A 14,865-nucleotide genomic window follows, 5' to 3' on the forward strand; every position below is an offset into this window, starting at 1 on the left:
GTCTCTCCACAACAACGCCGGATTCCTGCCGTAATCCCTGAGCCACTACTTCTGATCCTCACAGCTAGTTTGCAGCTAGCTAGCAGCTAGCTAGCTCACAGCTTGCAGCTAGCTAGCTCACAGCTTGCAGCTAGCTAGCTCACAGCTAGCTTGCACCCAGTCCCGAAGCTATCCCCTAACGCCACTGCCACGAAGCTAGCACCAGTTAGCAAACAAAATTCTACAATACCTCTTTCGCCATCTGGCTTGGATTCTCTGTCGACACGGCGCCCCGCCGCACCACCACGTCTGGTCTGCCGACGAATACTCCATCCGCTGTGCCCTCAACCGTCCTCCGTCTGAGCAGACCACCCCCGGGCTACTAACTTTAAACGCTGCGTGCTAGCGTGGTGACGGCTTCCCTGCTCCATCCACTGCTCCCCCCTGGACACTATGATCACTTGGCTACATAGCTGATGCCTGCTGGACTGTCCATTAATCATGGTACTCCATTCTGTTTATTTGTGTTTATCCGTCGGCCCCAGCCGCGAACTCAGGCTCTGTGTGTAGTTAATCCGACCCTCTCTGCCTAGTCATCGCCATTTTACCTGCTGTTGTGTTAGCTGACTAGCTGCTGTTGTCTCACCTGTTGTTTTAGCTAGCTCTCCCAATCAAGACCTGCGATAACTTTATGCCTTACTATATGTCTCTCTCGAATATCAATATGCCTTGTATACTGTTGTTCGGGTTAGTTATCATTGTTTCAGTTCACAATGGAGCCCGTAGTTCCACTCCTAATACCTCTGATACCTCCTTTGTCCCACCTCCCACACATGCGGTGACCTCACCCATTATAACCAGCATGTCCAGAGATACAACCTCTCTTATCATCACCCAGTGCCTGGGCTTACCTCCGCTGTACCCGCACCCCACCATACCCCTGTCTGCACATTATGCCCTGAATATATTCTACCACGCCCATAAATCTGCTCCTTTTATTCCTTGTCCCCAACGCTCTAGGCGACCAGTTTTGATAGCCTTTAGCCGCACCCTCATCCTACTACTCCTCTGTTCCTCGGGTGATGTGGAGGTAAACCCAGGCCCTGCATGTCCCCAGGCACCCTCATTTGTTGACTTCTGTGATCGAAAAAGCCTTGGTTTCATGCATGTCAACATCAGAAGCCTCCTCCCTAAGATTGTTTTACTCACTGCTTTAGCACACTCTGCCAACCCTGATGTCCTTGCCGTGTCTGAATCCTGGCTTAGGAAGGCCACCAAAAATTCAGAGATTTCCATACCCAACTATAACACTTTCCGTCAAGATAGAACTGCCAAAGGGGGAGGAGTTGCAATCTACTGCAGAGATAGCCTGCAAAGTTCTGTCATACTTTCCAGGTCTATGCCCAAACAGTTCGAACTTCTAATTAAAAAAATGAATCTCTCCAGAAATAAGTCTCTCACTGTTGCCGCCTGCTACCGACCCCCCTCAGCTCCCAGCTGTGCCCTAGACACCATCTGTGAATTGATCGCCCCCCATCTAGCTTCAGAGTTTGTTCTGTTAGGTGACCTAAACTGGGATATGCTTAATACCCCGGCAGTCCTACAATCTAAGCTAGATGCCCTCAATCTCACACAAATCATCAAGGAACCCACCAGGTACAACACTAAATCCGTAAACATGGGCACCCTAATAGACATTATCCTGACCAACTTTCCCTCCAGATACACCTCTGCTGTCTTCAATCAGGATCTCAGCGATCACTGCCTCATTGCCTGTATCCGCTACGGGTCCGCTGTCAAACGACCACCCCTCATCACTGTCAAACGCTCCCTAAAACACTTCTGCGTGCAGGCCTTTCTCATCGACCTGGCCCGGGTATCCTGGAAGGATATTGACCTCATCCCGTCAGTTGAGGATGCCTGGTCATTCTTTAAAAGTAACTTCCTTACCATCTTAGACAAGCATGCTCCGTTCAAAAAATGCAGAACTAAGAACAGATATAGCCCTTGGTTCACTCCAGACCTGACTGCCCTCGACCAGCACAAAAACATCCTGTGGCGAACTGCAATAGTGTAACGACTTTCTTCCTGAGATGAAGGAGAGGACCAAAATGCAGCGCGGTTAGTGTTCAACATGTTTAATTTGAACATAAACGGTGAACACTTACAACAATACAAAAACAACAAATGTGAAAGTCGAGACAGTCCTATCTGGTGCAGAACACAAACACAGAGACAGGAAACAAACACCCACAAAATCCCAACACAAAACAAGCCTCCTATATATGAGTCTCAATCAGAGACAACGACTACCATCTGCCTCTGATTGAGAACCCACACTAGGCTGACATAGAAACAGACAAACTAGACACACAACATAGAATTCCCACCCAGCTCACGTCCTGACCAACTAAACACATACAAAACAAGAGAAAACAGGTCAGGAACGTGACAGAACCCCCCCCTCAAGGTGCGAACTCCGGGCGCACCCCTAAAAACTCAAGGGGAGGGTCTGGGTGGGCATCTGTCCGCGGTGGCGGCTCCGGCGGTGGACGAGGGCACCACTCCACCATTGTCTTTGTCCACCTCCTTAGCGTCCCTTGAGTGGCGACCCTCGCCCCCGACCATGGTCCAGGAACCTTCACCAACTCCCCTCTACAATAGAGGAGACAACTCAGGACAGAGAGGTAGTTCAGGACAAAGAGGTAGCTCAGGACAGAGAGGTAGCTCAGGACAGAGAGGTAGCTCAGGACAGAGGGACAACTCCGGACTAGTGGCAGCTCCGGACTGGAAGGCAGCTCATGACTGGAAGGCAGCTCATGACTGGAGGGCAGCTCATGACTGGAGGGCAGCTCATGACTGGAGGGCAGCTCATGACTGGAGGGCAGCTCATGACTGGAGGGCAGCTCATGACTGGAGGGCAGCTCATGACTGGAGGGCAGCTCATGACTGAAGGGCAGCTCATGACTGGAGGGCAGCTCATGACTGGAGGGCAGCTCATGACTGGAGGGCAGCTCATGACTGGAGGGCAGCTCATGACTGGAGGGCAGCTCATGACTGGCTGGCGTCTCTGGCAGCTCCTGACTGACGGACGGCTCTAGCGGCTCCTGACTGACGGACGGCTCTAATGGCTCGGGACAGACGGGCGGCTCTAATGGCTCGTGGCAGACGGATGACTCAGATGGCGCTGGGCAGACAGATGGCTCAGATGGCGCTGGGCAGACGGATGGCTCAGACGGCGCTGGGCAGACAGATGGCTCAGACGGCGCTGGGCAGACGGATGGCTCAGACGGCGCTGGGCAGACGTATGGCTCAGATGGCGCTGGGGAGACGGATGGCTCCGATGGCGCTGGGGAGACGGCCAGTTCAGACGGCGTTGGGCAGACGGACAGTTCAGACGGCGTTGGGCAGACGGGCAGTTCAGGCGCCGCTGGGCAGACGGTCAGTTCAGGCGCCGCTGGGCAGACGGTCAGTTCAGGCGCCGCTGGGCAGACGGCAGACTCTGGCCGGCTGAGACGCACTATAGGCCTGATGCGTGGTGCCGGAACTGGAGGTACCGGGCTGAGGGCACGCACCTCAGGGCGAGTGCGGGGAGGAGGAACAGGGCTCTGGAGATGCACTGGAAGCCTGGTGCGTGGTGTAGGCACTGGTGGTACTGGTCTGGGGCGGGAAGGTGGCGCCGGATATACCGGACCGTGAAGGAGGACACGCGCTCTTGAGCACCGAGCCTCTCCAACCTTACCAGGTTGAATGGTCCCCGTAGCCCTGCCAGTGCGGCGAGGTGGAACAACCCGCACTGGGCTATGCAGGCGAACCGGGGACACCACCTGTAAGGCTGGTGCCATGTACGCCGGCCCGAGGAGACGTACTGGAGGCCAGATACGTTGGGCCGGCTTCATGACATCCAGCTCGATGCCCAACCTAGCCCTCCCAGTGCGGCAAGGTGGAATAGCCCGCACTGGGCTAAGCACGCGTACTGGGGACACCGTGCGCTTTACCGCATAACACGGTGTCTGACCAGTACGACGCCCTCTCACTCCACGGTAAGCCCGGGGAGTTGGCTCAGGTATCCAACCCGGCTTCGCCACACTCCCCTTTAGCCCCCCCCCAAGAAATTTTTGGGTGAGCCTCTCGGGCTTCCAGCCTCTCTTACGTGCTGCCTCCTCAATCCAGCGCTCCTGGGCTGTGGCTGCCTCCTTCTCCTCCCAAGAGTGGCGATTCTCTCCCACCTTTGCCCAGGGTCCTTTTCCGTTTATGATTTCCTCCCATGACCATTCCTCCTGGTACCGCTGCTGCTGTTGCTGCTGCCCGTTGCCACGCTGCTTGGTCCGGGTTTGGTGGGTGTTTCTGTAACGACTTTCTTCCTGAGATGAAGGAGAGGACCAAAATGCAGCGCGGTTAGTGTTCAACATGTTTAATTTGAACATAAACGGTGAACACTTACAACAATACAAAAACAACAAATGTGAAAGTCGAGACAGTCCTATCTGGTGCAGAACACAAACACAGAGACAGGAAACAAACACCCACAAAATCCCAACACAAAACAAGCCTCCTATATATGAGTCTCAATCAGAGACAACGACTACCATCTGCCTCTGATTGAGAACCCACACTAGGCTGACATAGAAACAGACAAACTAGACACACAACATAGAATTCCCACCCAGCTCACGTCCTGACCAACTAAACACATACAAAACAAGAGAAAACAGGTCAGGAACGTGACAAATAGCATCGAATAGTCCCCGCGATATGCAACTGTTCAGGGAAGTCAGGAACCAATACACGCAGTCAGTCAGGAAAGCAAAGGCCAGCTTTTTCAAGCAGAAATTTGCATCCTGTAGCTCTAACTCCAAAAAGTTCTGGGACACTGTAAAGTCCATGGAGAACAAGAGCACCTCCTCCCAGCTGCCCACTGCACTGAGGCTAGGTAACACGGTCACCACCGATAAATCCGTGATAATCGAAGACTTCAACAAACATTTCTCAATGGCTGGCCATGCCTTCCTCCTGGCTACTCCAACCCTGGCCAACAGCTCCGCCCCCCCCCCGCTGCTACTCGCCCAAGCCTCCCCAGCTTCTCCTTTACCCAAATCCAGATAGCAGATGTTCTGAAAGAGCTGCAAAACCTGGACCCATACAAATCAGCTGGGCTTGACAATCTGGACCCTCTATTTCTGAAACTGTCCGCCGCCATTGTCGCACCCCCTATTTCCAGCCTGTTCAACCTCTCCTTCGTATCATCTGAGATCCCCAAGGATTGGAAAGCTGCCGCGGTCATCCCCCTCTTCAAAGGGGGAGACACCCTGGACCCAAACTGTTACAGACCTATATCCATCCTGCCCTGCCTATCTAAGGTCTTCGAAAGCCAAGTCAACAAACAGATCACTGACCATCTCGAATCCCACCGTACTTTCTCCGCTGTGCAATCCGGTTTCCGAGCCGGTCACGGGTGCACCTCAGCCACGCTCAAGGTACTAAACGATATCATAACCGCCATCGATAAAAGACAGTACTGTGCAGCCGTCTTCATCGACCTGGCCAAGGCTTTCGACTCTGTCAATCACCATATTCTTATCGGCAGACTCAGTAGCCTCGGTTTTTCTAATGACTGCCTTGCCTGGTTCACCAACTACTTCGCAGACAGAGTTCAGTGTGTCAAATCGGAGGGCATGTTGTCCGGTCCTCTGGCAGTCTCTATGGGGGTACCACAGGGTTCAATTCTCGGGCCGACTCTTTTCTCTGTATATATCAATGATGTTGCTCTTGCTGCGGGCGATTCCCTGATCCACCTCTACGCAGACGACACCATTCTGTATACTTCTGGCCCTTCCTTGGACACTGTGCTATCTAACCACCAAACGAGCTTCAATGCCATACAACACTCCTTCCGTGGCCTCCAACTGCTCTTAAACGCTAGTAAAACCAAATGCATGCTTTTCAACCGGTCGCTGCCTGCACCCGCACGCCCGACTAGCATCACCACCCTGGATGGTTCCGACCTAGAATATGTGGACATCTATAAGTACCTAGGTGTCTGGCTAGACTGCAAACTCTCCTTCCAGACTCATATCAAACATCTCCAATCCAAAATCAAATCGAGGGTCGGCTTTCTATTTCGCAACAAAGCCTCCTTCACTCACGCCGCCAAACTTACCCTAGTAAAACTGACTATCCTACCGATCCTCGACTTCGGCGATGTCATCTACAAAATAGCTTCCAACACTCTACTCAGCAAACTGGATGCAGTTTATCACAGTGCCATCTGTTTTGTTACTAAAGCACCTTATACCACCCACCACTGCGACCTGTATGCTCTAGTCGGCTGGCCCTCGCTGCATGTTCGTCGTCAGACCCACTGGCTCCAGGTCATCTACAAGGCTATGCTAGGTAAAGCGCCGCCTTATCTCAGTTCACTGGTCACGATGGCAACACCCACCCGTAGTACGCGCTCCAGCAGGTGTATCTCACTGATCATCCCTAAAGCCAAAACCTAATTTGGCCGCCTTTCCTTCCAGTTCTCTGCTGCCTGCGACTGGAACGAATTGCAAAAATCTCTGAAGTTGGAGACTTATATCTCCCTCAACAACTTTAAACATCTGCTATCTGAGCAGCTAACCGATCGCTGCAGCTGTACATAGTCCATCGGTATATAGCCCACCCAATTTACCTACCTCATCCCCATACTGTTTTCATTTATTTACTTTTCTGCTCTTTTGCACACCAGTATCTCTATTTGCACATGATCATCTGATGATTTATCACCCCAATGTTAATCTGCTAAATTGTAATTATTCACTCCTATGGCCTATTTATTGCCTACCTCCTCATGCCTTTTGCACACATTGTATATAGATTCTCTTTTTTTTTCTTTTTTTATCCTACTATGTTATTGACTTGTTTATTGTTTACTCCATGTGTAACTCTGTGTTGTTGTCTGTTCACACTGCTATGCTTTATCTTGGCCAGGTCGCAGTTGCAAATGAGAACTTGTTCTCAACTAGCCTACCTGGTTAAATAAAGGTGAAATAAAAAATAATAAATAATAAATGTTTTAGAATGTATGAAGTCCATGTTTTAGAGTGTATGAAGTCCATGTTTTAGAATGTATGAAGTCCATGTTTTAGAATGTATGAAGTCCATGTTTTAGAATGTATGAAGTCCATGTTTTAGTGTGTATGAAGTCCATGTTTTAGTGTGTATGAAGTCCATGTTTTAGAATGTATGAAGTCCATGTTTTAGTGTGTATGAAGTCCATGTTTTAGAATGTATGAATTCCATGTTTTAGTGTGTATGAAGTCCATGTTTTAGAATGTATGAAGTCCATGTTTTAGAATGTATGAAGTCCATGTTTTAGTGTGTATGAAGTCCATGTTTTAGAATGTATGAAGTCCATGTTTTAGAGTGTATGAAGTCCATGTTTTAGAATGTATGAAGTCCATGTTTTAGTGTGTATGAAGTCCATGTTTTAGTGTGTATGAAGTCCATGTTTTAGAATGTATGAAGTCCATGTTTTAGTGTGTATGAAGTCCATGTTTTAGTGTGTATGAAGTCCATGTTTTAGTGTGTATGAAGTCCATGTTTTAGAATGTATGAAGTCCATGTTTTAGTGTGTATGAAGTCCATGTTTTAGAATGTATGAAGTCCATGTTTTAGAATGTATGAAGTCCATGTTTTAGAATGTATGAAGTCCATGTTTTAGTGTGTATGAAGTCCATGTTTTAGTGTGTATGAAGTCCATGTTTTAGAATGTATGAAGTCCATGTTTTAGAATGTATGAAGTCCATGTTTTTAGAATGTATGAAGTCCATGTTTTAGAATGTATGAATTCCATGTTTTAGTGTGTATGAAGTCCATGTTTTAGTGTGTATGAAGTCCATGTTTTAGAATGTATGAAGTCCATGTTTTAGTGTGTATGAAGTCCATGTTTTAGTGTGTATGAAGTCCATGTTTTAGTGTGTATGAAGTCCATGTTTTAGTGTGTATGAAGTCCATGTTTTAGTGTGTACGAAGTCCATGTTTTAGTGTGTATGAAGTCCATGTTTTAGTGTGTATGAAGTCCATGTTTTAGTGTGTATGAAGTCCATGTTTTAGAATGTATGAAGTCCATGTTTTAGAATGTATGAAGTCCATGTTTTAGAATGTATGAAGTCCATGTTTTAGTGTGTATGAAGTCCATGTTTTAGTGTGTTCCCCCAAGGGGAGCTGTTCATCTGCGTTTATCTGCCTCTCATTTTGGCGCAGTGTGTTTTAGGGACTGACTGACAACATTTTTGAGCAATTCTACATGTAAAATCGGTTTGCGCTCTGTTTGCAAATTACGGCTCGCAACTTTGTACAGATGTGCTAAGTACTCTCGGCCGGCAAACGCAACCAGTGTGTCCGTGCCTTCAGAATTTGATCAAACTCTTACCCTGCTGGGAACTGGGAAGCTGACGTCATTGGAACCATTTTGGCTCAGATATACCCTCTGGGTATATCAAATTCAAGAACATACATTTTTTCTTCTTACAGTCCTACGCAATATATTTTTCAGTAATTCTGTGTTTGATGACTTTATGGCAAATAGTTATCTATCTTTTCTTTGCCATATCACATGGTGAGGAAAAACAACTGTACATTATCTCTATACATTATATAACCTCACCGGCCCAGTATGTCCACAGGCTATGTGGAAACCCCTGTCAGGGGGAGGGGAAGTGGGGGAAAAAGCTGAAAGTTGGTTATGAGCAGGCCTCCTCCGGAGATCCAGACTTTACTGCCCTGTAATGGAGAGCTAACGGCTAATATGTCCCCCAGGTCTCTTTTCCCCAGTCTGCTTCAGCTCTGCGCTCTGCAAAGAAAGGTTCCTAACGAGCAGATTTGTAGAGCGGAATTGGGAAAGTTGTGTGATTCCAATCACGTTTTAAAACTTGGCTAGGTCTATGCCTAATTGTGAGTCTTCAAAGATAATGTAATATTTTGAAAACACGTGTACAAATTACTTCATAATGCCTCAAGGTCACATGTTTCCCATGTCTTTGAAGAGAGTAATTTGCATTTGTGCAGTGATGAAACCTTGAATCACTAAAGAGCAGGATTCTCCCTCAGGTTAGAATAGCATTGATGAATGACAGATTGATGATGAGTGACATATAGCTATTACAAATAAAGGAGTGAAGCTGGGGTCAAGGACATTCAACACATTGAACCATCCTGTATGAGATATCAAGCAGTGACTTAGAGAGTCACATCAAAATTATTCAATATCAACATGACATATATATTCATATTAATAATAATATGTCTATGACAGACAGGTGCAGATACATATTAATATTTGTAATGTAATTTGAAATGGGAACCAGCTGTTAGGGTCTCTGAATAAAGGAGTAGGAGGAAACTTTGCCCCAAGACACAGATCTCAAGTCAGTTTTGTGTCCCTCCAACCCGGATCCTCTGAATGGCAATGGTTTGAATTTCTGTAAGCTAAGCTTATCCAAGGTATGTACTGAAACAAGACAACAACCAGACTACCATTCAGCCGATAGCTGATATTGATGACTCCTGTGTGTGTGTGTGTGTGTGTGTGTGTGTGTGTGTGTGTGTGTGTGTGTGTGTGTGTGTGTGTGTGTGTGTGTGTGTGTGTGTGTGTGTGTGTGTGTGTGTGTGTGTGTGTGTGTGTGTGTGTCTCCCCCTGCAGGCCGTTCCTGGTTCTACCTCCTCTAATGGAGTGGCTCAGGGTGTCGGTGGCCCACGCAGAGCACCGCCGTAGCTTCTCAGTGGACAGTGACGACGTCCGGCAGGCCGCCAGGCTGCTGCTGCCAGGGGTGGACTGTGAACCACGCCAGCTCAAGTACGGCATGGAAACACACACACAGGGCACGCAGGCACACACGCAGGCTTGAAACACACACATTCAGTATGAACTCAGAGACACACGCATGCACATACATACATACATACACACACATTAAGACTTATATTTCCCTAACTAACTTTAAAGATCAGCTATCTGAGCAGCTAACCTGTCACGTTCTGACCTTAGTTCCTTTTTTATGTTTTTATTTTAGTTTGGTCAGGGCGTGAGTTGGGGTGGGCATTCTATGTTGTTTTTCTATGTTTTGGTCTGTACGTTATATTTCTATGTGTTTGGCCTAGTATGGTTCTCAATCAGAGGCAGGTGTCGATCGTTGTCTCTGATTGAGAATCATACTTAGGTAGCCTGTTTTCCCACTATGGGTTGTGGGTAGTTATTTTCCATTTCAGTGTTTGCACCATACGGGACCGTGTCGGTTTTCATTTATTCTCTTGTTCATTTTTGTATTCATTCTCGATTAAAAGTTATTATGGATACGTACCACGCTGCATTTTGGTCCTCCTCTCCTTCCACCAACGAAAGCCGTTACATAACCAATCACTGCAGCTGTACATAGCCCATCTGTAAATAGCCCACCCAATCTACCTACCTCATCCCCATATTGTTTTTATTTACTTTTCTGCTCTTTTGCACACCAGTATTTCTACTTGCACATCATCATCTGCTCATCTATCACTCCAGTGTTAATTTGCTAAATTGTAATTACTCCGCTACTATGGCCTATTTATTGCCTTACCTCCTCATGCCTTTTGCACACACTGTATATAGACTTTCTTTTTTTCTATTGTGTTATTGACTGTACGCTTGTTTATTCCATGTGTAACTCTGTGTTGTTGGCCAGGTCGCAGTTGTAAATGAGAACTTATTCTCAACTAGCCTACCTGGTTAAATAAAGGTGAAATAAATAAAACACACACACACACACACACACACACGCAAACCCAGGATAACCTCATACAGTAAGCATTTGTCCTCACATTGACACTAATCAGTTAACATGCAAATCATGTTCATCCAGAGGATTGATAGGAAGCTGAGTGTAACTCTGAATTCAGCTAATTTATTTACTTTCCTGTGATTTCCCTACCAGGACAGATGACTTCTGTGCGTCCCGGAAGTTGGATGCAGCATCCACAGAGGCTAAGTTCCTCCAGGACCTGGGATTCCGTATGCTCAACTGTGGCCGGACCGACCTGGTCAAACAGGCTGTCAATTTGCTGGGGCCTGACGGCATCAACAGCATGAGTGAACAGGTTAGTTAGACACACACATACACACACACACAAATGCACGCACGCACATACACACCCTCACATACACATGAAAGAACTCACATTCTCTCTCTCTCTCTCTCTCTCTCTCTCTCTCTCTCTCGCTCTCTCTCTCTCTCTCTCTCTCTCTCTCTCTCTCTCTCTCTCTCTCTCTCTCTCTCTCTCTCTCTCTCTCTCTCTCTCTCTCTCTCTCTCTCTCTCTCTCTCACACACACACACACACACACACACACACACACACACACACACACACACACACACACACACACACACACACACACACACACACACACACACACACTGCTTGGGGAATGATGTGAGGATTTGACTGATGATGTGAGGATTTGGCTTACGTTACTTACAGCAGACGTGGCACCAGTCCACAAGGACACCTTGCAGGCAGGCAAGCACTGGCAAAGATGCTCACACTCTTACAAGCACGAATGCACCCCTTCGGCCACATGTACACCTGGATGGATATACACACACATGCCCATACCCCAACCACCCACCCACATTCTCAACTCAATTTGACCCTCCACTTTTTTTTTTTTTTTTATCATTTTAGGGTTAAATTGCAGATCGATTGTGGCTTCTATCAGTGTAATTGTCTGCATAATTTCCAAACCGTCATATATTTTGTTTAATATATATATTTTCCTTTATTATTTTCCCCTAACTCTACCACCTAATTGGAATAAACTAATGGACAACAACACATACAGTCGGCTTCTACTTCCAGCTTATACATGCTATTTACATTTTACAGACACAATATATTTTACAATAGTTATCTTTTGTTTGTTTTTAGTCCCATCCTTCAGCTACCCTCAACCCCTCCCATCCATCTCTGAACACCATCCAGTTTTGATTTCTATTTGCCATATATTTTTCAACTGTGCTGTGATGTTTCACAAACGTTCTAAACCTTTCTATTATCATAGTTTCTACAGATGGTAAATGAAAGATAAGAGTATTATTATATTATTGATCGATTAACTATGACTTTTCAAATAACCCAGCAGTACTATTTGCAGAGTTAGCTTTAGGTAAATGTTGCAATTCTTCAGCCATTCCTGAACCTGAAACCAAAAACAAGCTACATATGGATAGTACCAAAACAAAGGATCTAATAATTCTGTCTCTTTGCAGCAAAATCTGCATTGTATCCCCCATATATATAACATTCTATTGATTGCAAGAATTTGTATAATAATTGAAATTGAAAAACACAAAGTTTTGAATCCAGCGTCATTTTGCTGCATTTAGTTGGTTGTAATTTTGGGTAGAGCATATATTTTGTTGGCTGCATGTGTGACATAACTCCACCAGTCCTATTTATTCTCCCAAAATATATATATTTTTATCAATTAGTATATTTGAGTTTAACAATAATATTTGTTGTATTATTTATTCTTTCTTTTCTGGTGGATTAAACTGAAATTGCAACCAACTTTCTATGGCTTGTTTAAAACAAAATCGATATTTTGGAGATTATTTAATTTTAAAATAACCGAAAGTGAGACGTTGTAATCTGAATAAAGGGAAAAATGTCATTCTTGAACACGGAGTGAGACATTCCCTCAAATTGTGAGAACAAATTGGTTTGCATCCCTGTTAGTGAGCATTTCTCCTTTGACAAGATATGCCACACCCGTCAGGTGGATGGATTATCAAGAAGCTGATTAAACAGCATGATCATTACACAGGTGCTCCTTGTTTTAGGGACAATAAAAGGCCACTCTAAAATGTGCAGTTTTATCACACAGCACAATGTCACAGATGCCTCAAGTTTTGAGGGAGCGTGCAATTGACATGCTGACTGCAAGAATGTCCACCAGAGCTGATGCCAGAGAATTTAATGTTAATTTCTCTACCATAAGCTGCCTCCAACTTCATTTCAGAGAATTTGGCAGTACATCTAACCGGCCTCACAACCACAGACCTTGTGTAACCACGCCAACCCAAGACCTCCAATTGTTGCATGTTGAGTTAATACTTTTGTTCAGTATATGTTGAAGATTTAAAAAAATATTTGTTGCTTTTTGCTGATATTTGCTGATATTCCATACAGTTTGCTTTATTTTTATAATATATTACATTTGATATTTTTGGAATAAGTTCCTCCATTTCTTTTTGTTTTTCCTCTAACTTTCAGTGCCTCTATGGTACAGTTTTTATTGTTATCTTTCTGTACTGTTAGCCCCTCTATGTTCTTTGTTAATATGAACTCTTTTGACGTAAATAGTTTTTGTTTTAAAGATGAGTATTGAATTGCATGGCCTCTAAATGCATACTTAAAAGTGGCCCATACAATAAGGGAATCTGCTGTACCTATGTTTTGTTGGAAAAAGTAAGTTATAAATTCTTCTGTCTTGGTTAAAAAAAGGTTGTCATCCAAAAGGCTTTGATAAAATGTCAGATACCCCCCCCCCCCACACACATCTAATGTACCAGCCACATTCATTTTTAATGGAAACCCAGTTTTTAGTTCTAGGCTGTTCTGAGCTGAGGAACCCAACTCATTCCCTTCAGACTGTGTGTCTTTGATGTTTAGACTGACTGAGTAGCCTAGTGGAAACACTGGGTGTTCCCAGTCACTTAGAGCTACGGAACACCCACTCCACCCACTCCACATGCTAGTTAATCAAAGTGGCTGGAGGGGAAGTGAGTCCAAGTGAGTCCAAGTGAGCTGTGAGCACATCCAAGAAGTCAGATACCGGTTAAACTGAGGATTGTTGTGTTGATGGCTTCGACCTGTGCACATGTAAGGGAGGTGGTTCCACGTTTGCATGATGAGTAACCTTGTCTGAGACCCGAAGACTTGTGTTAGCTCCCCGAGATAGTACCTAAGCTTTAGCTCAGCGGGCTAACACAGTATTAACTCACAGTATAAAGACAGTGTAAAGCAGCCATACACTGTCATACAAAAACAATGGCCTTGACATCTGCTTTATTCAACTCACATAACCCTGAACATCTGGAATATCTGTCAAACAAAACAACAGTCCACCCTAACTGTAAGTTGACCAATTAATCATCTGACCCCTGACTCCCTGTGTGATTCATCTACCAGGGAATGACCCCTCTGATGTACTCCTGTGTGAGAGGGGATGAAGCAATGGTCCAGATGCTGCTGGACGCTGGAGCCGACATCAACAGTGAGGTCAGGGACGATGGCAACACCATGTTGTGTAGAATGATTTGTGTGTAGCCTGATCCCAGATCTGTTTGTGCTGTCTTGCCAACTCATATGGTAATTTTCATGTTGTGACAAGACAGCACAAACAGATCTGGGATCAGGCTAATTTATGTGGTGTGAGATAGGAGAAAACTCAGATTGTGTTGTCCCTCATCTGTCCCCACTCCTCCTCTCCTGTTGCCATGCTGTATAGTGTGTAGAAGGTCATTATCTCGAGGCATGGGCCACCATACTGTTTACTGTACAAAATATAATAACACTGTTTACAATTTAATTACACAGACACAACTGTAAGCTCACCTTTTAGCTGTACCTTTGATATGAAGAATGATAAGATAATGTTAAATACTGTACTAATATGTTTGAGTCATTTCTCAAGGAGCCCCTGGTAAGCTTAGGGGGTTCTTTGGTTGTAGCCTACTTACATGTAATGGTGGCCTATGCCTGTTGGTCCTAGCCTTGGCTAATCACCTCATGCATGTGTAACCCACCAGCCATCACGCCAGAGTTCATGTCACCCATAATAGTGATAAACCCCAGAACCGCTCATT

The 14,865-nt window shown here is 45.6% G+C and overlaps 1 protein-coding gene across 1 annotated transcript in view; it reads left to right on the forward strand.

Annotated features, from left to right (window-relative positions):
• The window catches only part of LOC120065926 (ankyrin repeat and BTB/POZ domain-containing protein BTBD11-B-like), a 137,937-nt gene that overhangs the window by 99,268 nt on the left and 23,804 nt on the right, over positions 1-14,865 (forward strand). The window contains exons 4-6 of the mRNA XM_039016967.1: positions 9,665-9,817; positions 10,932-11,094; positions 14,189-14,278. Coding sequence (XP_038872895.1) covers positions 9,665-9,817; positions 10,932-11,094; positions 14,189-14,278 — 406 coding nt within the window. The remainder of the gene's footprint in view (positions 1-9,664; positions 9,818-10,931; positions 11,095-14,188; positions 14,279-14,865) is intronic.

Source organism: Salvelinus namaycush, chromosome 21 (genome assembly GCF_016432855.1).
Source record: "Salvelinus namaycush isolate Seneca chromosome 21, SaNama_1.0, whole genome shotgun sequence".
Lineage (NCBI taxonomy): Eukaryota > Metazoa > Chordata > Actinopteri > Salmoniformes > Salmonidae > Salvelinus > Salvelinus namaycush.